Below are 25979 nucleotides of genomic sequence, written 5' to 3' on the forward strand. Positions count from 1 at the left end.
CACGTATAAATTTTAGCCTATCTGCAATTTTTTTTTTTTTTTGGTTTTTCGAGACAGGGTTTCCCTGTAGTTTCTAGAGCCTGTCCTGGATCTAGCTCTTGTAGACCAGGCTGGTCTCGAACTCAGAGATCCGCCTGCCTCTGCCTCCCGAGTGCTGGGATTAAAGGCGTGCGCCACCACCGCCCGGCAACCTATCTGCAATTTTATGAACCCACTGGGGATCATGGTACTCCCTGTGGAGGACTATGTTGGTTATGACTCTTAAATTAGGCAGTACCTCTCTATAAAACAGACAGATCCTGAGGAACTGAACAGAGTTGGATTTGAGGTAGAAAAAGGCTAAAGAAAACAGAAGCAGAAAAAAAGCAGATTAATACATTTTTTTTAAAGACAGGATTTTTCTTCATAGCCCAGTTGATCTTGAATTCATGATCTATTGCCTCAACCTCCCATGTCCTGGCGTCGTAAGTATATACTACTATGCTATCTTCATATTAGTAACTTCAAAGTAAATTTCCTTATAAAGATAAAAGCAAAAAGGATCTCTTTATCATGATGGATAAAACTGGCATGTTTAGAGTTGACTATTCTCCCTTTTTTCTTCTCCCTTTCCACCTTCTTAGGCAATCAAATAACTTAGTTTAGGCTTGGTGGCGTGGAACTTCTATTTGGTTTGCTCTGTTGAGTTTACTGTGACATCTCAGTCTAATCCAAGTTTCCTATAAATTTTATTTAACACACAGAACATAACTCTTTTTGTTTTGAGACTAGGTCTTATTATATATCCCTGACTATCCTGGAACTTGTTACAGACTAGCCTAGCCTTTAAACCACAGAGATCTACCTGTTTCTGCCTCTCCATTGCTGATATTAAAGGTGTCACCACTGCAGTCAGATAGAACATAATTTTATTTATTGAGGAGAACAATGTAAAACTTCAGTTCTGAGTTAGGTCTATCAAAAGACTGGAGAAAGTAAATGGATGACTGAATTTTGTTCATCATCTTTAGTGACAAAATACCTGAAATAACTTACAAGAGGGAAAGACTTTTTTGGGGCTTATTGTTGCAAAGGTTTCAGTCTATGATTACCAAGAGTATTAGGTACTTTTCTCTTGCTGTGATAAAACACCATGGCCAAGACAACATATGTCAAGACAAGAAATGTATTTGGGCTACTGTTACAGAGGGTTAAAGTCCATAATGGTAGAGGGAAGGCAGAGCAGCAAGAGCAGGAAGCTCACGTACTGAACCACAAACATAAAGCTGAGAGTGAATTGGGAATGACAAAAGGCTTTGAATTCGTACAGCCTGCCCCTAGGGATGTACTTCCTCCAAGAAGGTTGTATTTCCTAAGCCTCCAAACATCACCATTACCTGGGAACCACATGTTCAAGTGTCTGTGGGGAATATTTTCATTCAAATCACCAAGGAACCTGAGTTTTGTACCTGTGGCAAGGCATAGTGGGAGCATGTAGCAAAGGAAGCCCTCACCTTTTAATTGCTGGGAAGCAAATAGAAAGATAGGAAGGAGGTAGGGTCTCTATATTCCCTTCAAGGACATGTTCCAAATTACCTAACTTCCTTCTACTAGGCCTCATTTAAAACAAAACAACAGAAAACCAGAATCTTGAACTTTATATAGCTGATAATGACCTTGAATTTCTGATCCTCTATTTTCACTTTCTGACACCTGGGATATAGATATATGTCACCATGTTCAGTTTTATTGGGTGCTAGGGAGTGAATCTAGAGCTTCATGCACGCTAGGCAAACATTATGAATTGAACTTCATCACCAGCTCAAATATTACCCTCTTGAAGGTTCCACATCCTTTGATAGTGCCATAGACTAGTAGTCAAGCCTTTAACATATAAGTCTTTGGGAGACACCAATTTCTAAACTGTAACAGACTCTAGCAGAGGCACAGCTATGGAAGCAAAGTAGGAGCTCAGCAGATTCATTATAAGATATGGGTTTATTTTTTTGTCTAGTGTTGCTTGCTGATTTTTTTTCACTTATTTATTTTGGGAGGGGGTACATGTTTCCATGAGAAGATAGTATGAAGGGTTCAGTTTTATTCTTTCGCCATGTGGTTTCTAGAGATTGAATCAGGTCATTAGGCTTGGTTGTAAGCCTAGCCTTTAACAGCTGTGCCATCTCTTCAGCCCAAGTCATTAGACTTGCAAGGAAGTGTCCATCTCACTGGCTCCCACTGTGGGGTGTTAATAAAGATTTCATTTATAAGCTAACATGTTTTGGAAATGAACATTAGTTGTTTACTATTATTATTAAATAGTTTTTTCTTTCGAGATAAGGTCTTAGGATAGTCCTTGCTGACCTGGAACTTGCTATGTAGACTGAGCTGACCACAAACATGTTGTGATCCTCTTGCAATGGAAGGTATGTGTAACCATGCCTGATAAAAGAGGTTTTCTTTTTTTATAAGTAATTTTACTTTTTAAAGGATGAATTTTTATCTAGTTAAACACTTATTGTCTTGAGCAGTTTTTAACGTGTTGGGTACTTGTAATAGAATTGATGATTTAGAAAGTTATTTTAAGGTTATAGAATTGAACCTAGGTCTTCTGAAAGAGCAACAAGTGCTCTTAGTCACTGAGCCAACTGTTAAGGCCTCTCCCTACTCCAAAAAAAGTTTACAATTGCACTTATTTATTTGTGCATGCCATGGGGTGTGCATGGAGGTCAGAAAACAACCCGGGAAGCTGATTATGTCCTTCATGTGTGTCCCCAGGACTGAACTCAGGTCCTCGGGTTTGGTGGTAAGAGCCTTTATCTACCGAACCTTCTTTATAGTCCCAGGTCTTCTACCTCTGAACTGTTTTCAGAGTTACTAGGTTAATAAAACAGAATTTGTTTTTAGACGTATTCCAACTAAAAAAAAAACTGCAAAGGGAATGACAGAATTACCATATCTTTGAAACTTATAAGGAATTAACAAAATCTCTACAAAGTTCATCATGGCAACATCATACAAATGACAGAAGACCAACATGTGCTTCTTGTGAAATGCAACACTGCTCATGCTGCTTTGCTTCACCTCCCCCTAATCAAATGATGGTGAGTAAGCTTCCCTGCCCATTTATAGGGAACAGACCCAAAGAGCATGGTAAATGACTCCATGAATGCAATAAACAAAATCCATGTTATAAACAATAAGACAAAAACCCATTTTATTCTTTAATAATTAAAAGAATAAATGAGGTGAAACTACCATTTAAAAAGAAATTTGAAGATGTGCTCTAGAGTTTGAAAGCCTCAAATGCATGAGGTGCAGCATTCTGCTTCCCAGCTTCTGCAGTGAAGATGTCGCACCTGTCCCAGCCAGCCAAGCCCTCCAACCCCAAGAACCCGCAGGTCTTGACATGGATGATGTCGGCAGGGAGCAAGCTGACCAAATTGTTTGCAGATATTGATCCAAAACTGCAGAAAATTTTCATGCACTGTGTATAAGAGAAAGGGACACTGGATCCACAACTGGGAAGTCTCTCTATTTTAAAGAATGTCATTTCCACCAAATTATTAAGAAATTTATGACTCAGGGTGGAGCCTTCTCAAATCAGAATGGGACAGGTCGAGAAAGTATTAATGGTGAAAAATTTGAAGATGAAAACTTTCATTTTAAGCATGATCAGAAGGGTTTGCTGAGCACGGCAAGTGTAGGCCCTAATAGAAATGGTTCTCAGTTCTTTTCCACACAGTTCTAACTCCTCATTTGGATGGGAAACATGGTGTCTGGTCAACTAAGGACCAGGTGTATCCTTGGCAGACCACTAGCTGCCATCAATTTCAAAGGGTAAGAGTGTTATGAGACAGTATGTGAAACCAACAGTGATATAGGTGGGTCTTGTTTTGTGTTGATTTCATTGGTTAATTAATAAAGAAACTGCTTGGCCTAATAGGACAGAAAATTAGGTAGGCGGAGTAAACAGAACAGGATGCTGGATAGAAGGCAGTGAGGCAGTCGGCATGCTTCTCCGACCTGAGACATATGTAGGCTAGAATCTTTCCTAGTAAAACACCACCTTGTGGTGCTACACAGATTACTAAATATGGGTTAAAGCAAGATGTGAGAATTAGCCAATAAGAGGCTGAAACTAATGGGTCAGGCAGTGTTTAAAAGAATACAATTTGTGTGTTGTTATTTTGGGTGTAAAGCTAGCCGTGCGGAAGCCGGGCAGGATGAAAAGCAGGCCCACGGTTCCCTTTCACTACACAACAGCAGAGTTTTCCAGCTTTGCTGCAACACACCTATCTGTGTTTTCACTAATGTATCAGTAAATGCCTTGTTTTATGACTTTGTCCTATAGTTAATAAAACCTCATGCAAACTTTCACAGTAAAACTTGCCCTTCAGGGCAATCTGAATCTATGTTCCCAGACTGCTCACTCATATTTGTCTCTAGAGTTAACTGTGTCTTATTGCCTTTAAGGTTAGAGCTGTGTTTTTGCATTGACACTATAAGTTGATTTTCAGAAGAAAGTAATATGAAGACAAAGAGTTCCTAAAATTTGTGGCACCGTTCTCAGTGATATTAGAATCCAGTTATTCACAGCCTCTTTTAACCATGCCTGAGTATGTGTTAATGAGGTAACTCTTGGTGAGTTCCTAAGTACCTTCAAGTTAAGAGTTGGTTGCCAGAGAAACCACTATTGACTAGAGGGTTAGAACTTTTAGCCCAATACTTCTCTTTTCTCCTTATATCTAGGGATGGGAGAAAGAGTGAGTTCAATCACCAATGGACAATTATTTGGTCAGTCATACCCAATGTTCATAAACAAATTGAACAAGGAGGTTTGGGGAGCTACTGAGTTGCTGAACAACTTAGAAGGTACTAGGAAGGTGGAACTGGAGAGAAAGTTGTGTGCTCTGTTCCCATACTTTGTTCTGTGCATTGGCTCCATGTGATTGCACTTGAGTTGCATCCTTTACAATATACTAACAATAAGTACATTCCTGAGTTTTGAGAGTTATAGCAATTAGGAAAGTGAAGGAGGGGGAAGGGGAAGACAGTGGGAGCTCTGCATTTGTAGTCAGCTAGCCCAACATGTGGATAGATAGGGTACCTCATTTGTGGCTAACACCCACCTAAATCCCATTAGCTTTGTGGAACTGAGGTGCTGAGGCAAAGGATAAAGAGAAGAGTATTCCCTTCTACTGTCAGTTTTACATCCCACTGTGTTGGGATTGTCTTATTTCTGATCTATGAAATTTCTCACTGTAAGCCTAATTTTCAATAAAATAAAGTTCCAGTTTGTAAAAAAATATTGAAAACACCAATCATGGGAGGTGGAGGCAAGGAGGAACCAGAGTTCAAGGCCAGCCTCTATTACAGCATGAGTTTGAGGCCAGCCTGGGTTACATAAGTCTCTTTTTCCAAAAACAAAGCAAAGAATTAAATTGACACTTAGTTGGTATCAGGAAACACTTCATATAGGGACATGGAAACTAATACATGGCACAAAGATTAATATTTAATATTTAATTTAATAATTCTCTACTTAATATAGTATGCCAAATGCAAAAACTAGAAGTACTAAGATGAATTAAAGTAAAAGTTCACCATGGTACAGTAGAAGAGGTATTCTGATACATGAACCAATAAATAAAACAATACAGTATGAAGAAGAATTTACAAAATGCACAGCTAAAGATTGAGGTAGCCATTATATCCATCTTTTGAAGTCAGCATTCCAGGTATAGAGATATGAGACTATAGGTTGGTAAAAGAATAAAGAACTAATGATGACCTATATCATAACTTCTGTTGGAACATGAGGTATAATATATCAGTCTGGCTAAGACAGCAAAAGTTAGAAGGGACAGATCACTAGGGGAACTACATGTTATTCCTACGAGTCTAAAGCGTAGGTGATGAGACACCACCATGTTTGTTTGCTTGTTTGTAGACAGGGCTTTGCTATACTGCCCAGGATGGCTTCAAACTTGCAATCTTCCTGTCTCAGACTCCTCAGAACTAGAACTGCAGGTAGCCACCACCAATGTCAGTTCTCTCATGGCTTTAAGGTGGCAGTTATGTGTTCATATATTGTTGTGGTTTATATTCCCCAAGGGTCTTGTGTTGAAGGTTTACAGCTAGTGGAATTATTGAGAAGCCATCATAAGGGCACTTAACTTTATCACTGGGTTACTATCCATAGTGGGTTACTATCCACTGACGGGTTACTACTGAATGCACTGCTAGGATATGTTTGGAAAAGGAGGGTCACTAGGGGCATCCCTTTCAACAGTATATCTTAACTCTGGGCACCCTGTCCTCTCTGTTTCCTAGTAACCATGCCCATGCCATTCACCATGACTACTGCTCCACTACAGGCGCAGGATCACAAAGTGACCATGAATCAAAACCTAAAACTTGTGAACCAAAATAAACTTTTCCTCATTTAAGTTTTTATCAGAAATTTTGTCATAGCAACAAAAAAGTAGTTAACATCACCATAGGGACACAAAGAGCATAGATTTGAATATACACATAAAAACTCTAAAAATACTTTATTATCCAAAGCAAGACGGCTGAGGAGATAGTTCAGTTAGTAAGGTGCACTTTGTCACAAGCATGAGAACTAAGTTTGATTCCCAGAACCCAAGTGTTAAAAAGTTAGGCATTGCTATGGGATAATGCTCTTGTACACTGTAAAGATTTGTCACTTTTATTAGTTTAATAAAACAAATATAAACAAATACAAAAAAAAAAAACCAAAATGATTGGTCAGTAGCCAGGCAGGAAGTATAGGTGGGGCAATCAGACTAAGAGAATTCTGGGAAGAGGAAAGGCAGGCAGGCAGTCGTCAGGCAGAAGCAGAGGAAGCAAGATGAGAATGTCTTATTGAGAAAAGTACCAAGCCACATGGCTAAACATAGATATGAATTATGGGTTAATTAAGTTGTAAGAGCTAGTTAATTAATAAGCCTGAGCTAAGAGGCCAAACAATTTATAATTAATATAAGCCTCTGTGTGCTTCTTTGGGGTAGAACGGCTACAGGACCAGGTAAGACAGAAAGCTGTGCATGAAATTCCAGCACTGGGGAGGCAGAGACAAGGCTATCTGGACTCAATGGCCAGCCAGCCTGCCTAGTCTACTTGGAAAGTTCCAGGTCTCCTCAGATTCCTATTCTTACTATATTCCTAGTATTACCACTTTACAACATTTTAGAGATGAACATTCAGAGTTGTACTGTGTGGTCCTGGCTGAGCTGGAACTTGCTATGTAGACTAGGCTGGCATTGAACTCACATAAATCTGCCTGTCTCTACCTCCCAAGTACTAAGAATAAAGACATGTACTACAATGTCTGACTCTACTGATTCTTTTATATTTTAAGATTCATTTTTATTAGCTGGGCAGTGGTGGCACACGCCTTCAGCCCTAGCATCAGGAAGCAGAGGCAGGCAGATCTCTGTGAGTTCATGGTCTACAGAGCTAGTTCCAGGACAGCTAGGGCTATGCAGAGAAATCCTGTCTTGAAAAACCAAACCAAACCAAAAGAAAACAACAACAAAAAAGATTTATTTTATGTGAATGTGTTTTGCTCACATATGTATCTGTGAACCATATGCATTCAGTGCCTGGGGAAACCAGACAGAAGAGGATATCAGAGTCCCTGGAACTAGAATTACAGACGGCTGTGAGCCACCATGTGGTACTAAGACTCAAACCCAGGTTCTTTGGGAAAGTAGTCAGTGCTCTTAACCACTGAGTCATCTCTTCAGCCCCCTATTAATTCTTCTTAAGGATAATTATTAAATCCTTCTGTGTTGTTCATATTTTGTCAGGAGCTAATGAATTATAAGATTAATAGCTCTGATGCTGTTATTGCCTTCAAGGAAAGATGGAGAAGAAAGCAAAAATGTATATCACAATACAGTGTAGGTACAGTGTGTATATTTATCCAGGTATATGTTTGATGACAAAAATGTTCTAGATAGACAGAACTGCATATACAAAGGGCTAGAGGCAAAAAGAAAATTATTTATACAAATAATTCTTAAGTTAGTAGTGGAGTACTTGTCAACAATACACCAAGCCCAAGGTTTGATTCCCAGCACAATAAAAAAATAAGTAAATACAACAACCATACTTTAATTTAGAAAGGTTCTTCTGGCTTCAATATAAAGAAAAGATAGAAAAAGAAAGGTACTGGAGACCAGAAGATCTATTGTGAAGCTACCAAAGTAATCCAAATCAGAAACTATGTATGACCTGAATTGAAAGGATGTAGATATAGTGGACTGTTATGAGGTATTTTAGAGACAGAATTAATAGGACTTAGTACTGGATCAGGTAAAAGGAAAATGGTCTCATCTCCTTAGAGCTCGGAGTCTACATAGCCTATAACTGACAACTATAATAAGCCAGGGGATAAAGAGGGTTAGCAAGCTGAACTTGTAACTCAGTGGTAGATTACTACTTGCCTAGTGTTCATGAAGTCTTGGGCTTTATCTCCAGTGCCACCAAAAATAAAGTTTGTATGATAGAGAATGAAGAAAGACCTAACTAGGTATACTGGACAGAGATGACATTTCTAAGATCACATGTAAGGTTGTGACATTTCTGTTTCTGAGATAGAGACTCATATATCCCAGGCTGGCTTCTAACTAGTGAAGATGACCTCAAACTTCTGATCTTCCTGCTACCACCTCTAGAGTTCTGGGATTATGTGAGTTTTCCACTATGCCCAGTTAATTCGGTACTGGGGACTGAACCCAGGGCTTTGTGCATCTAGGCAAACAATCTAACAACTGAGCTAAATTCCCCAGGTCATAGGCTAACATATTTACTAGAGATAGCAGAGTTAGAAATCATTCTTGAGTTGATAATTAAAACCACAGGCATAGATAAAATTATCTGTTGCATGAATAATAAAAACCCAGAGGCAGTTATTAGGGCTCAATTTGAAGATCAGAGAAGCAAAGCAGCTAACCACTAGAGAGACCTTTTATTTCCACCAAATCTTCAAACCAAAAGGCAAGATCCTGTCTCCATGGATCCTCAGACTCCATACTCCAGTGAGTTCCTGTCTTTTCCCCTTTATATCCTTCTCTCCACCCAGCCATATCGCTCCTGTATCCACCTCCCTCGTGCTAGGATTAAAGGTATGTGACTCCTAAACACTGGGATTAAAGGTGTGAGCCACTACCACTTGGATCTGTTTCTGGATTGATCTTGTGTAGCCCAGGGTAGCCTTGAACTCAGAGATCTGACTGCCTGGGATTAAACACGCGTGCCACTACTCCCTGGCCTGAATGGCTGCTTTGACCTCTGATCTTCAGGCAAGCTTTATTTATTGTAACACAAATAATATATCACTATAATTATTCATGGCACTTATAAAAAGCAAGGAAAGATAGCATTCGGAGAAATATAACTATTTAGGAGATGTACAGATGAAGATGAACCTAAAAAGGGAACAGTAGAGTTGGTTAAGATAGCCAAAGAACACTTCTAAGTAGAGAACTCAGACTTCAGATGTGACTAAGAGATCAGTTGAATAAAAATAAAAATTATTCACTGATTTTGATAAGAATGCTGATACCCTTAGCAGGGGCAGGTTTTTGGGTTTTTTTTTTACAAGACAGGGTTTCTCTATAGTTTTTGGTGCCTGTCCTGGATCTAGCTCTTGTAGACCAGGCTGGCCTCCAACTCCCAGAGATCGGCCTGCCTCTGCCTCCCGAGTACCGAGATTAAAGGTGTGCGCCGCCGCCACCCGGCTCAGGGGCAGTTTTTTAACACAACAGTTAGAAACCAGACCACAGAAGGCTGTGAAAAGTTCAGAAGTTGAAACAGATGGGATAGACAAATAGATCGTCCAATACAGTGTTAAGACTTGACTCCATGTACTCTGTGGGGATGACAGTACTCTTTTTTTCTTTCTTTTTCTTTTTTTGGTTTTTCGAGACAGGGATTCTCTGTAGCTTTTTTAGAGCCTGTCCTGGAACTAGCTCTTGTAGACCAGGCTGGCCTCGAACTCACAGAGATCCGCCTGCCTCTGCCTCCTGAGTGCTGGGATTAAAGGCGTGCGCCACCACCGCCCGGCTGACAGTACTCTTGCTAAAGCCAGTCAGCCTCAACTTTTACTCACATGACTTCATATCTCAACAGTGCCTTACTCAGTGACTATATTTACCTTTGAAAACATTTTTCCTTCCTTGACTTGACTTCTGGGGCACCACATAGTTTTGTTTTTACTTCTGACTGCAGTTTTCCTATTTCTCTTCCTCCACCTAACTGCTAGATAGTGAAGGGACTCCTTTACATAATCTTATCTGTTCCCAAGAGTATTTGCTCTGTGTGTATGTGTTAGGGGTCAGGGAAGTAGGATGGACACAGTGTCTTGATCAGGGATGGATACATGGCTCTGGTATTCTAACATTCATCTTACCCTGACCCACATCCCTCACTCTCTTCTACAGGCTTCAAACATAATTTTCTGGCAAGATAAGAACTTGTATCTCAAGTTTTTTCCTATGCTCTGAACTCCAGAATGAGCTTAACCTTCCTGACTTCTTCACCTGGATTTCTGAGAAGCATCTAAAACCTAATGTGTCCAGAAGAAAATTAGCCAGAAAGAAATGGTTGTAGATTTCTGATGAAACAATCAAAACAAGGTAAAAACCTTTTAATCACTTTGCACAAGCAATATTACTTATTAACTTTTTAAAAAATAAATTATTTTCTAGGTGTAGTGTTGTACACCTTTAGAAGCAAAGGCAGGTGGATCTCTGTGAGTTATAGGCTGGCCTGGCCTATATTCTAAGCTCAAGGACAGCCACGGCTAGGTAGAGTGACCCTGTCTCAAAACAAAACAAAGCACACACACACACACACACACACACACACACACACACACACACACACACAAACCCCTAAAACACAAAAACAAAAAACCAACATCTCTACTTCTCCCACTACCAAAAAAAAAAAAAAAAAAAGCAATCCTTTGGGCTTTGATCAGCTCCCTAGCCTAATTCCATTCCTGGAAGTGCTTTCCTATTTATTTGTTTATTTAATATTTTTTAGATTTACTTATTTATATATTTTATGTATGAGCGCTCTATCTGCATGTGCACCTGCATAGCAAAAGATGGCACTGGATCCCATTATAGACGGTTATGAGTAATCCTGTAGGTGCAGCCAGTGCTCTGAACCACTGAGCCATCTCTCCAACCCTCTCCATCTATTTATTTATTCATTTATTATTTGTGTATAAGTTTTTTTGCCTCAAATATGTGTACTATGTATATAACTGTGAGGTCAGAAGAGTGGGTCTGAATCCTTGGAACTGGAGTTATGGATGGTTGTGAGCCACCATGTGGGTGCTGGGAACTGAATCTAGATTCTCTGCAAGAATAAGTATTCTTAGTCACTGAGTCATCTCTCCAGCTCTTCCTCTTTTAAAATAAGCTGTCTATTTCTAATGTCTAACTCAAAAAGCATTACTTTTTCTCTACCTTCTCCTGGCAGCTGCTGGTATTTTTACCTAACCTATACTATGTTTTTTCTTAAACATTAATAAAAAACTGTCCTTGAGTTTCTAGAATACAAAATAGAGAAATAACAACCTCTTCTCCCGTGTGTGTGTGTGTGTGTGTATGTGTGTGTGTGTGTGTGTGTGTGTGTGTGTGTTGCTTGATAATCAACCCCGGCCTTTCTCCTTGCTGGGAAAGGCCTCTGTCACTAGCTATAACCTCCATGCCTTTTTCCCCTTTCTGCTGCCACCACTGATTCAAAAATAGTCCACTTAGATTTTTCCCTCCTGACTGGTCTCCCTGCCTCTACTCTTAACCTATTTTGGCTCAGCCACTCAACAGCCACCTTCTCTTTTAAAATTATACCTTATATAATGTTGTTCCCTTGTGCAAACATTCCAATGGTATAACTTCACTTAAAAGAAAAGTAAATGTCTTGCCAGGGTCTACATACACCTACTTCTTTGACATTACCTTAAATAACCTTCTTCTTAACTGGTCTTACATATTCAGACACTTATAAGCATTTCTATTTTTTATTTGTTTGTTTTTGTTTTATGAGATAGGATGCCTCTATGTAGTCCTGGCTGTCCTGGAACTTGTTATAAAGACCAAACTGACCTCAAGCTCACAGAGGTCGTCTTCCTACCTCTGCTTCCTAGTGTGGGGATTAAAAGATGCACTACTACACCTGGCTCTACAAAGCATTTCTTATGAACATAATTTAGGTCAGACATCTAGCTAGATATTGAGTGCAACAAAGATGCAGCTGCCTTTGAAAAGTGAGAAGAACAGAAATGTGAACAAGTAAATCACATTTTTAGAATTAAGTATTTTGCAGAGTTAAAGGCAATATAGGGTATAAAAGACAAGGCAAAATTGTGCCACAGAAACCATGGAAGGTTTTACTAGAGAAGGAACAATACTGTACGCATTTGAAAGGTGCCTACTTTTGGGTAAAGGTGGGATCTATGGTGTAGGAATAGAAGTAAACTCACAGGACCTTACAGGCTCCTAAATTTCCTTGAAAAATTTAGAGGAGTGAAGCATTCAAAACAGACAGTTTTATCAACAACTAGTGCAGAGCAGAAAAAAATGTCCTTGTTGGGTCATTACAGAGAACAGGAATGGACATTTAGAGCAACAGCCCATTTGTTCATTTAAAGACAATGTTTTGGATGTTCATCCCATATTAGAAATTATTCAAAGAGAACAGCAAACAAAACTGACAAATATCTGTAATCATGGAACTGCATTTCAGTGCAGGAGTCAGACAATAAACAAACACATAAGACGATGGTACAGACAGGAGCTATGATGAGAAGTAACACAAGAAGCAGAGGGAGGTGGATCTGCTTCTAAGTTGCCAGGGAAAATCCTTCTGAAGAAAGAAACTTTAAGCAGAAGCTTGGGTGACACAGTTTAGGGAAGGTATTACCTCAGTTATTCAACTTCACAGATTAGGAAAATACATTTCCAGACTGCTGACTTTACCAAACTGACCCTTCACTAAAGTGATGATTAACTGACCCTTTCTATTTATTTTACCTTGATTACTTCACCATGTATAATTGGTCCCATGATTAGGCAGGTTAAGATTCAGACTATATATAATTTCTTAACTGATCATTAACTAACTATGGGTTTAAATATTAACCAAAGGTCTGCTCTTTCTCTTGTTCATTTGACCTCTTTTACATTTCTCCTTGAGTCTCAGCTGGATTTTATCTATTTAACATTAAATGTAGTACCTCAAATATAATGGCTCATCCAAATGACTAAGACAGCATACAGGCAAAAGCTTTAGTTCTGCTTATTGTATTTCCAGAGTTAACACACTGGGGACTGGGGAAACACTGATGATAACTTCCATGTTTAGAAAAGATTTACTCAGGCTGGTTGTGGTGGGACTTGCCTGTAATCCTAATACTTGGGAAATGGAGGAAGAACAATCGTTGAGTTCAAGGTTATCCTTGGCTATCTATCTAGAAAGTTCAAAGCCAGCCTGAGCTACAATGAGGCCTGTCTCAAAAACAAATTGTACTCTCTTAAGAATAAGAACTGATATTGGTAGAGAGCTTGCCTGGTATGTGTGGAACTCTGGACTCAACTCCCAGCAACATATCACACAGAAGAATAAGGAAAAGAATATTAAAGCCAAGTGTGGTTTTTGGTACATGCCTGTAACCCCAGCACTCAGTAGGTAGAGGCAAGAGGATCATGCATTCAAGGATAGCGTAGTCTGAGCCGGGCGGTGGTGGTGCACGCCTTTAATCCCAGCACTCGGGAGGCAGAGGCAGACGGATCTCTGTGAGTTCGAGACCAGCCTGGTCTACAAGAGCTAGTTCCAGGACAGGCTCCAAAGCCACAGAGAAACTCTGTCTCGAAAAACCAAAAAAAAAAAAAAAAAAAAAAAATAGCCTAGTCTACAAAGTGAGAGTGTTCCTTAAAAAAAAAAAAAAAAAAAAAAAAAAAGGAATATAGTGGAGCTCAGTTGGTAGAGTACATGAGACCTTGGGTTCTATCCCCAGTACATACAAATCTAGAAGGGTGGAACATTACTGTATTCTCAGCATTCAGGTAAAAGATGGAAGGTCAGAAATACAAGGTCATCCTCAGCTACACAGTGAGTTCTGGGACACAAGAGACCCTGCCTTCAGGCTAGAGAGATGACTCAGCAGGAAAGGCATTTGCCGCCAAACCCGAGGACAGGAATTTGATCCCGGCACCCATGTGGTGGGAAAAGAGTGGAGAACTGACTCCTGCAAGTTGTTCCATGTTCTTGTTGTGGTATGAAATAACCCCTCCCCTAAAATACATGCACACACAATTCTCTCTCTGTCTCTATCTCTGTCTCTGTCTGTCTGTCTGTCTCTCTCTCTCTCTCTCTCTCTCTCTCTCTCTCTCTCTCTCACACACACACACACACACATACACACACACACACACACACAGGGGCAGCAAGCAAATAAAAAAGACGGTAGTGGTCGAGCACTTGCCAAACATGAAGAGGGCCTGGGGTCTAATAACAACAAAAGTAAATGATAAAATCTTTTAGAATTATATATTTATTATGTGTGCACACACATATGCATGCACGCACCAAGAGGTGAGAACAACTTTGGTGAGACAGTTTTACCCTTCCATCATGTGTGCTCCAGAGACTGAACTCAGGCTGTTGGCTTGGCAGCAGGTGCTGTTACCCACTGATACATCTCTCCAGCCTGATAAGGTCTGAAGAAGCATGCCAAAAGAGGTATCCCATAATGCTAAAAAAAAAAAAAAAAAAAAATCATTGGGCTGGAGAGATGGCTCAGCAGTCAAGAGCACTGGCTATTCTTTCAGAGGTCCTGAGTTCAATTCCCAGCAACCACATGGTGGCTCACAACCATCTGTGATAAGATCTGGTGCCCTCTTCTGGCCTGTAGGCATAACACTGTAAACATAATAAATAATAAACAAACCTTTTATAAAATATCATCTCAGCAGAGAACTAGAGAGTAGAAACTTAGAGCAGCAAAGTCTTCACAACTTGGGAACTCTCTCAAATAATTAGACTGCCTTCTTTCTAACTCTTGCTACATTTATATTAAACTACTCCTGGTCATGTCAATTATTTACCAACATATAAGGCATCAGGAAAAGATAAATATTTTCTAACATTCAAGCAATTAGTTGTTAACTCCAAATAAAGTTAAGTATTATTGCAAATACTTAACTATTATTATATGCAAATACTTAATTATTATTAACTATTATTATTATGCAAATACTTAAGTATTATTATTGTTGCAAAGTTTGCTGAAAATGAAGAATAAGACATCTCTAATGAAAATATCACAAATGAAATTATCAGATCCATCTTTGAAGGTCTATACATGGAATTTTTAAGAAAACGTATCTATCTTCAGAGGAAGATGGTAGAGTTCCTCAGGGCACCTTTTAGTCACAGGAGCTGGTTATCAAGTAGGAACTACAGAGCAAGATTCAACTAGATTGTTTTGACAACATACCATAGATTCTGGGTTAGTAAAAAGTTAACTGGTAGAGATCTGTATCAGGGAAAAAAATAAAGAGAGCAGTTTCTCTATACTGCATACAAAGACAGCTTAAAGAGAAACTCCTTGCCTGGTGTGGGCAGTCCATGCCTTTAATCCTAGCAGAGGCAAGGCAGGCAGATCTCTTGAGTTCCAGGCCAATCTGGCTGACAGAGTTCCAGGACATCCAAGGCTCCACAGAGAAAAAAACTGTCTCAAAGAAAGAAAAAAAGACTTCCCTTGCCCTTTTCTTGGAGACAGGAGTTCTGCGTACCCAGCTGCACGCACTACATGGCCTAAGGTGGCCTGAGCATACAGCAGTAAGAACTTCTCTTCATTTTGGCTCTCATACCTGAGAGATGTGACTAAAGCACTGCAGAGCTGTCTCCACAGGACTTTTGAAGAACTTCTTCTCTTGAGGCTTTAACTATGAAGAGAGAAAGACACACAGTGAGAATATTCACAACAAAATGAAAGAAAATACTGACCCTGGAACAAAACAACTCAATGTTTTACAACTGCTATCTTCAAATTTGTTTCTTCTTTTTGTTTTGAGCAGTTCATCATCTGTGTCTAAACTTCCTAATGGCCAGGGACTGGATGAGGCAGTTTGTGATGAAGGTGAAGACTTACATTATCAGAAAGAGCCAGATGCTTGCAACGACTTCCACAAACAGCACATTTTTCTAAGAGAAAAAAGGGAAAAATATTTGCTCTCAAAAGCAGGAGGTAGGATTTTCCTAAAGTATGTGGCAACTGTCAAGTAGGCTATCAAGAGAAGAAAACAGGGTTCTTAACTAAATTTTGATTATCATTAAGATATTAACTTCATCTGTTCTCTAAATCAACATTTCCAAACAAATATGTTGAAGTATGAGGCTTTGCACTGTGCTCGTCTCCCTTTCTTTTTTCCTTTCTTTGTTTTTGAAACAAGGTCTCATAAATGTAGCTCAGGCTGGCCCAGAACTTGCAGCAAACCTCCTATCTCAGTCTCCTGAATATTTAGACTACTGGCATTTATTGGTAGATCTACTATGTCAACAGAAGTACTGGAATATATTTGCAAATGTTCTGGGATAAATGTAAAAGTACCAGTGAGTTTTACTCTAGGTGACTATGTAAAAAAGATTGTGAATGTTTTGCCTACACGTATGTCTGTGTACTGTGTGCATGTCTGGTGCCTGAGGAAACTAGAAGAGGTGTCAGATCCTCTGGAACTAGAGTTACAAACAGTTGTGAGTCACCACATGGGTGCTGGGAATTGAACATAGATCCTCCAGAAGAGCAGCCAGGGCTCTTAACCACTGAGCCACCTTTTCAGCTAACAACTCTTTTTAAAATCTCTCTACCTGACAGTGGGCACACCCTGGGAACTGTAAGATGCTGGCTCCTGAGTTATCTCACCTAGCTGTCACCTTGCGAATATTCCTAGGTCTTGCTCTAAAACTCTCCTACTCTTCAATTAATGCATCTGAAAGAAGCAAAGTGTAAAATTTCTAAGCTTTTCTTATAAAAATGGAATATTACCAGGTGCTGATAATTGAGATAAACGCTACAGGATTGGAGATGAGGCTCAGTGACAGAGTACTAGTTTACCGTGCATAAGACCCTGGGTTCATCCATTAAGAAAAAAAAAAGATAAATGCCATGTCAGGAAAAAGCATTACATGGCTTTATGCTTCAGAGACAATCACTCCAAAGTGAGCTGCTGTCACCATAGTGAGGTCTCATTGCACTGGCAGATATCTCAGAAGGGTCATGAGGGTCACATGTGGAAAAAGTTCTCCAGAGACTATTTAACCTGACTTGTCTTTTCTTGGGGAATAGTTTCTTTCCTAGTCTTCCCTCCATGTTGTTCTCAGTATGAGTTAGTAAGTGAAAACATTCTACTTAAAAGAAAAACAACATGTACAGCTCTCTAGAACCAGCGGGGTAACAGTTTAGGACCTTTACCCTGGTGGACAGAAATTTCTACTGTTTTCTACTGCCTACCCCTTTAGCTTCATCTTTCACCATTTTTACCTTTCTCTGTACAATCTCAACTCTGTGGAAGCATCTGTGCTGCAGTTCAATGACATCATATGTTGTTACATATTCTACTGTTGTAATTTTTAAAAGGTGTGTTTTTATTTTACATATATGAAGAGTTTGCTTGTGTATATGGATGTGTGCCACACATGGTGTGTGCCTACTGCCTGTGGAGGCCAGAAGAGGGCGTCAGATCCCCTAGTAGTAGAGTTACAGATGGTTGTGAGACACCGTGTAGGTACTGGGAACCAAATCCAGGTCCTCTGCCAGAACAGCAAGTGCTTTTAAGCACTGAGCCATCTATCCAGACCCCACTGTTTTAAATTTAAATGATCTTTACAAAACAGCAAACTCCAGTTTATTGTTCAAAACCCTATTGCAGCAGAATGTCTTTTATTTGTCCTTGATCAAAGCATCCTGTCCTAAGTAGGATAAATTGTCTCTTCTGAAATTTTGATAATTTATAGGCTTCTTTTGTTACTGTTACTATTCTCAGACAGGATCTGTATGTAGCCAGACAGGTCTTTAACTCCTCTGCTCAAGTAAGCAACCCTCCTGACTAAGCCTCCCCAGTAGCTATAGTAATACACCATCATGTCAGCTCCCCCAGACCTCCTCAGTACACTGTGGGACAGTCATTTTATACTCTGTAACTTTGTCACTTGTATTAGTTTAATAAAATGCAGGCAGGAAGTACAGGCTGGGTGAACATAACAGGAGAATTCCAGCATTTGGGAGGCAGAGGCAGGCAGATCTCTGTGAGTTCAAGGACAGCCTCGTCTACAGAATAAGTTCCAGGACAGCCAAAGATACACAGAGAAACCCTGTCTCAAAAAAAACCACAAAAAATTAAAAAAAGAAATAGAGTTTAAAATAAAGCCATGAAAATATGGGAAATATATGGACAATCTGGATACTGTATGTTAATGTGTTGTCTTTCAGTTGTTTGATGGTTGAGGAAGGAGCAACAGCTGCTAAGACACTGATTATAAATCTGCTGGATTAATCTAACCTATATATTTTGAAAATGCTTTGACTTCAAAATTTAAGTCAAAAGGTATGTTACTTTGGAGAAGAGGCTTTGTTTTTGTTTCCACAGGAAATGAGAGGCTGTGGATTCATTCTGGGTTAAGAGAAATCAGGTTTGATCAAGGAAGACCTCCTGAAAAATCTCCAATAGGAGTGGATGGCCCAGATGATCCAACATTTCAAAGGACCTCTGTTGAAGTTTTCTCTGAGTTCTATATCCAGAACAGCCTCAAGATTGCTGGCTGAGATGATCAAGCCTCACAGAAAATTCCAGTCAGGATTTGACCATAATCCTAAATTTTCTTTAGGTCCCCATAAGATTATCAGTGCCCCCAATCAGCAGGAAGTATCCTAGAAAACTATGCCCACATTCCCCCCCCCAAAATGGATTATGGATGTTTATCTTTGTTTAGAGTGTTGGTTACAAGTTGTTATGGATACTAATCAGGAAAAAAGCTAAACAAAGGACATTAGATTCAGAGTTCTTGTTTTGAAAAGAAAAAAAGGGGAAGTGCTGTGGGACAATGGTCTTATACACTAAAGATTTGCCATTTGTATTGGTTTTATAAAATGCTGATTGGCCAGTAGCCAGGCAGGAAGTACAAGCAGGGCAACCAGAACAGGAGAATTCTGGGAAAAGGAAAGGCTCAGCCTGCAGTCAAGTCACCACACAGAGAAAGCAAGATGAGAATGCTTCACAGATAAAAGGTACCAAACCACGTGGCTAACACAGACAAGAATTATGGGGTAATGTAAGATGTAAGAGTTAGTTAATAAGGAGCCTGAACTAATAGGCCAACCAGTTTATAGTTAATGTAGGCCTGAGTGTGTTTCTTTGGGACTGAACGGCTGCAAGACTGGGTGGGAAAACCTCTGTCAATGTGTTTTCACATTAATAAAACAAAAGTTAGGATTGGGGGTGTATCTTAGTGATTTTTACAGTCTTCTAGAGGTCTTGAGTTCATTTTCCAACACTCTAAAACAAAGTGTCCTTTCTTTAAGACAGGGTTTCCATTTTTAGCTCTGGCTGGTGGACTATTAAATCAGGCTGGCCTCAAACTCAAAGATCTGCCTGATTTTGCCTCTCCAGTGCTGGGATTAAAAGGGATGTGCCACCATGTTCCACCTGGTCTTCAAGTTTCCTTTCTAAAACTTGATAGTTATAAAAAGTTGGCAATCATTTATTCTTTGAGATAATTTCCTCATTTGCAAAATAGTGGTACCAGTAATTATTACCAAGGACTGTGGTGAAGATGATATAAAACTGGTACTAGTGGTTGGGTATGGTGGTGCATGCCTGAGATCCCAACACTTGGGGGGCTGAGACAGGAAGACTGCGAGTTGAAGAACAGTCAAAGCTACATAGTAAGATCTTGACTTACTAGACTCAAAAACAACAAGAAAACCAAAAACTATTTAAAAATCTGTTTGTTGAAAATAAACATTGTAATTTACTTTTTAAATTGTATGGGATCTTGGGATGTAGCTTCCTGATAGAGCATTTATTTGCCTAGCATGTACAAAGTGCTAGGTTCTATACTCAGCACTGCCAAATAAAAAAAATACATTGGAAACTGTTTATTAAACTCCAGGATAACACCATTGTTCTCATCTATTATGGCTCTTCCTGACAGAACTCGGAACACTGAGGACCAACATACTTCTATATCACTTAGCTTCATTCTTATTAATGGAGTCCTTTAATTCCAAAATGGACAGCTTCCTACAGTACCTACATTATCACTAATGCCTAATAAGTAGTTTTTTTTTCTACATCACACAGAGAAATGGTTACTCATATCTAAGTTAAAAAAAAAACATTTGGGATAAATTGAAGTCACTCACCCAGAGTCAAACACTTTTTACAGAAAATATGGCCACAGCTGGTGACAAAGAAATGGGCCCCATCCTTTCGGAAACACTGGTTGCAATGAAACCAATCCATTCTGGATCAGAGAAAGAGAAAGAATAAGAAAAATGTGGAACATAATATAGCTGTTCCAAAATTGATGTAACACTGTTTGCTTAACTTTTTGTGTGTGTTTTTTTCGAGACAGGGTTTCTCTGTAGCTTTGGAGCATGTCCTAGAACTAGCTCTCGTAGACCAGGCTGGCCTTGAACTCACAGAGATCCTCCTGCCTCTGCCTCCCGAGTGCTGGGATTAAAGGTGTGCACCACCACTGCCTGACTTGCTTATTTTTTTTTTTTTGGTAGTTTACTGGATGGGGGAACATATTTATGGGCATTCCATTTGTCTGTAGGGATATACATACAACATGAGAAGTCAGAAAAATACATTCAAGAGCATGTGTTTTTATGTGTGTAAGAATAGTAGAAAAGTCTGGGGGCTGGAGAGAAGGCTCAGAAGTTAGGAGCACCGGCTGTCCTGGAACTCTGTAGACTAGGCTGGCCTCCCTCAAACTCAGAGATTCACCTGAGCACTAGGTTTAAAGGCATGCCTGGTAGCAACAGCAATTTTGGTATAATTTAAGTATATAACCAATTAAAATGATTATGTGGGATTTTTTAAAAAAAGAGTATTTATTTGGTAGGTGGAGCAAACGTGCCACACGTATGGGGGCTACAGGATAACTTTTGGGAAGTTCCTTCTTCTACCAAAATGATTCTGGGAATCATGAGCTCCACATACACGGCAACCACCTTTACCCATGGAGCTATGTTTTTAGACCATCTATTTGTTTGTTTTTCAAGACAGGGTTTTTCTGTGTAGCCCTGGCTGTCCTGGAACTCGCTTTACAGATTAGGCTGAAGGTGTTTTTGTTTTGTTTTGTTTTTTAATGAAGAAACTGACATTTGAAAAAAATAAAGCAGTGAGCTATAAAGAACACAACAAAATATGTTGAATATGATTATGTTATTTAATAATATTTATTAACTTGATCCTTTAAATTGAAAAAAAAAAAACCAAGTTACTATTTCCCTCCCACAATCCTTTTCTCTCAACAATTCTTCATTTTTAGAGTTCCAGTTTATTTAAAGGCTTACTGAATGAATGAAGGGTACTTTGCACCTTAAAAATTCTGCCACTTACCCAGCGAGGTAACACTCCTTTAGTTCCAGAACTCAGGAGGCAGAAGCAAACTGACCTCTGTGAGTTCAAGGCCAGTTACATAGTGAATACACGTCTCAAAAAAAAGCCTGCCACTTAAAATTTATGATCGCCAGGCAGTGGTGGAGCACACCTTTAATCCCAGCACTCGGGAGACAGAGGCAGGCGGATCTCTGAGTTCGAGGCCAGCCTGGTCTACAAGAGCTAGTTCCAGGACAGGCTCCAAAGCTACAGAGAAACCGTGTCTCGAACCCCTCCCTGCCAAAATATTTTATGATCGCAAAATTTTAAAACGTACTGAAGGCAGGGTGAAATGGCACAGCGGGTAATGGTGCTGAGGATTAATCCTGGTCACCTAGGTTTCCTACCTGCGACCCACAGGCTGCCTTTTGCCCCCCACCCCCCTCCCCCGTCACTCTCATAACCACGTCCCACCCTGCCACACAAATAAATGTAAAATTTTCTTTAATTTACTAACGAGTAGGGGGAGGTGGCACATACATGTCTTAATCCCAGTACTCAGGAGGCAGAGGCAGGCAGCCTCGGTGAGTTCGAGGCCAGCCTGGTCTACATAGCGAGTTCCTGGACAGCCGGGGCTACGCAGTGAGAACTTCTCTAAAAAAAAAAACAAAACAAAAACAAACAAGGGTGACTAAGCCGTTGCCACAGCACCAGGCTCGGGCTCCGGCGCCTTCGCGGGGTGCTAAGCTGCGCCGACTGACGGGGCAGTGCCCGCGCGAGGCCCAGCGGCCTCCAGCCCGACTCTCCGGGGCTCGCGTCCCTACCAGCTCGGGATCCCGCGCTTCAGCTCTCAGACCATTCGGTTCTCTCACGAGGCGCTAGAAACGGCGGGAAAACAGCCGCCACCAGCACAGCTTCCGGCACAAGGCTGCCACGCCCGAACCAGCGTACGCCGGCCCGAACCAGCGCACGGTGTGGGCGGGGCCGGGAGGGGCGCCGAGTCCCTCCGCCCCCTCCCACCGCCCCCTCCCCCGCGCAGCCGCAGAAGCGCCAGGTCAGCTCCCTAGAAAGGTGGGGCCTACGATGCCCGGAGAAGCCAAGGAGGGCTTCGAAGTAGTCCGGTGTTACTGCAGAAACTGGGCGGTGAAAATGAGCCCATTAATGTCCCAGCAAATGATCCCAAAACCAAAGAAAACTGATTCACAAAGAAAGTTTGACATGATCTAAAAAGAAAGTAAAATAGTGGGCGCCTTACAAGTACAGCATAAATCAGAAATAAAAAAAAAAAACTAAAGTTACATGGATAGAGGCAGATTGGATATAAACTCAGAACCACCAGCGCTCCAGATTAAAAAAAAAATGTTTAGCTTTTTTGGTTAAATAATTGAACTCAGCCTTGTGGCTGCATGCCTGTAATTAATTCCTGCACCTTCCCAGGGTGAGATCGGGGTCATCCTCAGCTCAAGTCTAGCTCCAGCCTGAGACACTCAAGGCTCTACCCCACAAAGAAAAGAAAAAGGGAATGGGGGAATAAACGGAGATGGGAAGAGAAGAAAAACACTGAAAAGAAAGGAAAGAGAATAACCTTTTCCACCGCACTGGTTGTCCGTTCTTAGGTCAGTGTGGTCTAGATAGCAAGATTCGGCATATCTTGGGCTACAGCAAAACTCTTAAAAATTAAAACAAACAACCGAACAAGAATATCCTAGAAAACAATGCAGTGTCCTATGTGGTGGGAAACCAGCCTCACTTAAATGTTAAAATATAGAAGCCAGGCGGTGGTGGCACACGCCTTTAATCCCAGCACTAGGGAGGCAGAGGTGGGCAGATCTTTGTGAGTTCGAGGCCAGCCTGATCTACAAGAGCTAGTTCCAGGACAGGCTCCAAAACTACAGAGAAACCCTGTCTCAAAAACAAACAAACAAAAATGTCACCAACTTCATAAAACTTTAATAAAATAGATGAATGATTAGTTCCTAGATGAAATAAAATGACCTTTAAGGGTTGGGACTACCGCTCAGTGTTAGATCATTTGCGTAGCAACCATGAGCTGTGGGTTCAAGTCACAGTGCTACAAAAACAAAACAAGACCCTTTGAATGGTTTGAATTATTTATTTATGGCAACTGTTATTATTAGTGTGTGATGCGCTAGTGGGGGGGGGGAGTCAAAGGCGACTTTTTGGAATTGGTTCTATCCTTCCACCATGGGTCTAGAGACCAAATTTAGGCTTACATGGAAAACCCTTTTGCCCACTGAGCCATCTCACCAACCCCCTTTCAACATTTTAGAAAATTCAGAACCTCACTTTTAATAAGAAACATACAAATGAAAATGCCATCAAAGTACCATGTTCAATCTTAGGGTCAGATAAATTCTGTTTACCAGGTATCAATGTTAAGTCTCAAACCCTGGGACAAATGATGAGGTGCCTATTTAACATATCAAAGTGGACCTGGCCACCAGGTTCCCCAGCATCCCTCAGTCTCTACCTGTTACAGGGTATGGCTGGCAAACTGTACCCTCCACCCTGAACCCTCCAGCCCAGGGCTGGGCTGCCCTTCCCCCAGAGGCTCTTCCCTGTGTAATCCAGCCATTCTGGTTACCCTCTCCTTATTGTATCTTTGCCCTCTTGGCTGCTGTTGCTGGTTCCTCTCTCTTCCCTCTCCCTTCTCTTCCTCACCTCCACATGGCTCAGGCCATGCCCACTCTGGACTCTCCCAGTTGTCCCTGCCTCTGGCTATGCCCTCCCTTTTGATCTACAATAAGCTGTCTTCTCTACCATCCCTAGAAAGGGTCACGTCCTGTCCCTTTCGTTTCTTTCATCCAGTGGGAGAAGCTGTTTATAGGTTGAGCATCTCATGTGGCGGTGGACCAAGATGACCTGAGCTCTCCAGTGGCAGCCAGGGCCTGAGGGATCTGGGTTGGAAAACACCTGCACCTCATAGCAGCGAGTGTGAAATGATAGTAGACAGCCACCATGGTGATTTTAGGGTCCCAGGAAGAAAATGGTGATCACCACAGCCCCGGGGAACAGAAGAAAGGCCAAGAAGCCAAATGGAAGCTCAAATTCCCAAGCACAATGGGTTACTTTTGCTTAATTGCAATTGAAGCCAGAACCCATGGGAAAACACGAAATTTGCCCCCATCTTCCTCCTTCTTCCATTTCCACAGTAATGTGGAGGGAGGGTGTGGAGAAGCAGCCTTTTGAGAACACCCTCAGGTTTCTCTTCCACTGAATTTGACAACTCTCTCTCTCTCTCTCTCTCTCTCTCTCTCTCTCTCTCTCTCTCTCGGTTAGTACCATTTTACACTTCATTTGAACACACACACACACACACACACACACACACACACACCCCTAGCCAGTCAGAACCTACTGAGCTCTACGTAAGAGGGCATATAAGATCTGGACAGAGAGACTGGATTCTATTTGGAGTTGGAAAGGATAACTCTTTGTAAGAGAAAAAGAGAAAATTTTCAGAGTCCAGTCCTGCTAGAGTCTAGCTCTCAGCTGGCTCCAGGCCGTGTTGGCACCCAGCTCCCAGACCCTGTTTGGAGAAGGAACACTGTTCTTGAGATGCACCTGCCATCAGCAGGGAAATGTTCTTGAGTTCCCATTGCTCCTGTGCCGAGAGATGCTGCAGCTGCCTTCTGTGCAGGGAATTTGTTCTGGGGGACGGGGTGCTGCTGCTCCTGCTTCAAAATCCACTACTCCCTGCCCCAGGCTTGGAGATCCACTGCTTCAGCTGAGAAACTTTCAGACTTGGCAAAAATGGGAGACCTGTGGCTCCTCCTCCTGATACTCACCGAGGTGTCGGTGGCCTGCTCTCTGAAGCCTTGCCTGGCAAGAAACTCTTCTTGGCACCCAGAGATCTCTGAGAGCTTTCAAGCTGTAGAGCTTTCTGACAGTCTCTCAGCTAGCACCCCAAAGTCTGACGAGAGCACAGGACTGTATCATCTGTACCCTCTCTTACCTGGAACCCCCAAGGTCTATTAAGAGGATAAACTGTCACAAAATGTCTTAATTATAGTTCTTTTGCTGCAAAGAGACACCATGACCAAGACAACTTATGGAAGGAAGCATTTCATTGTTGACTGACGTTTTCTGTCCTGTCCAGTTTCCACAGTTGTTGAGTCCCAAAGAAATCACACAGAGGTCTACATTAGTTATAAACTGCTTGGCCCATTAGTTCAGGCTTCTTATTAACTCTTATAACTTATATTAGCCCACTATTCTTGTATATGTTAGCCACGTGGCTTGGTACCTTATTTGGCAAGGCAGTCACATCTTGCTTCTTCTGTGGCTGGGTCAGGACTGCAGAAAATGAGCTTTCCTCTTCCCAGA

At 41.0% G+C, this 25979-nt stretch overlaps 1 protein-coding gene across 8 annotated transcripts in view; it reads right to left on the reverse strand.

The window, feature by feature from the left end:
* The window catches only part of Rnf212b (ring finger protein 212B), a 53520-nt gene extending 30940 nt beyond the window's left edge, over positions 1–22580 (reverse strand). For all 8 annotated transcript variants that reach the window (XM_038310283.1, XM_038310279.1, XM_038310285.1 and 5 more), the window contains exons 1-4: positions 22457–22580; positions 20447–20547; positions 16178–16230; positions 15897–15971 (exon numbers count right to left, since the gene is read on the reverse strand). In XM_038310283.1, the coding sequence (XP_038166211.1) occupies positions 15897–15971; positions 16178–16230; positions 20447–20546 (228 nt within the window). In that variant the 5' untranslated portion in view covers position 20547; positions 22457–22580. The remainder of the gene's footprint in view (positions 1–15896; positions 15972–16177; positions 16231–20446; positions 20548–22456) is intronic.
* Between the last annotated feature and the right edge of the window lie 3399 nt (positions 22581–25979).

Source organism: Arvicola amphibius, chromosome 13 (genome assembly GCF_903992535.2).
Source record: "Arvicola amphibius chromosome 13, mArvAmp1.2, whole genome shotgun sequence".
Taxonomy (NCBI): Eukaryota; Metazoa; Chordata; class Mammalia; order Rodentia; family Cricetidae; genus Arvicola; species Arvicola amphibius.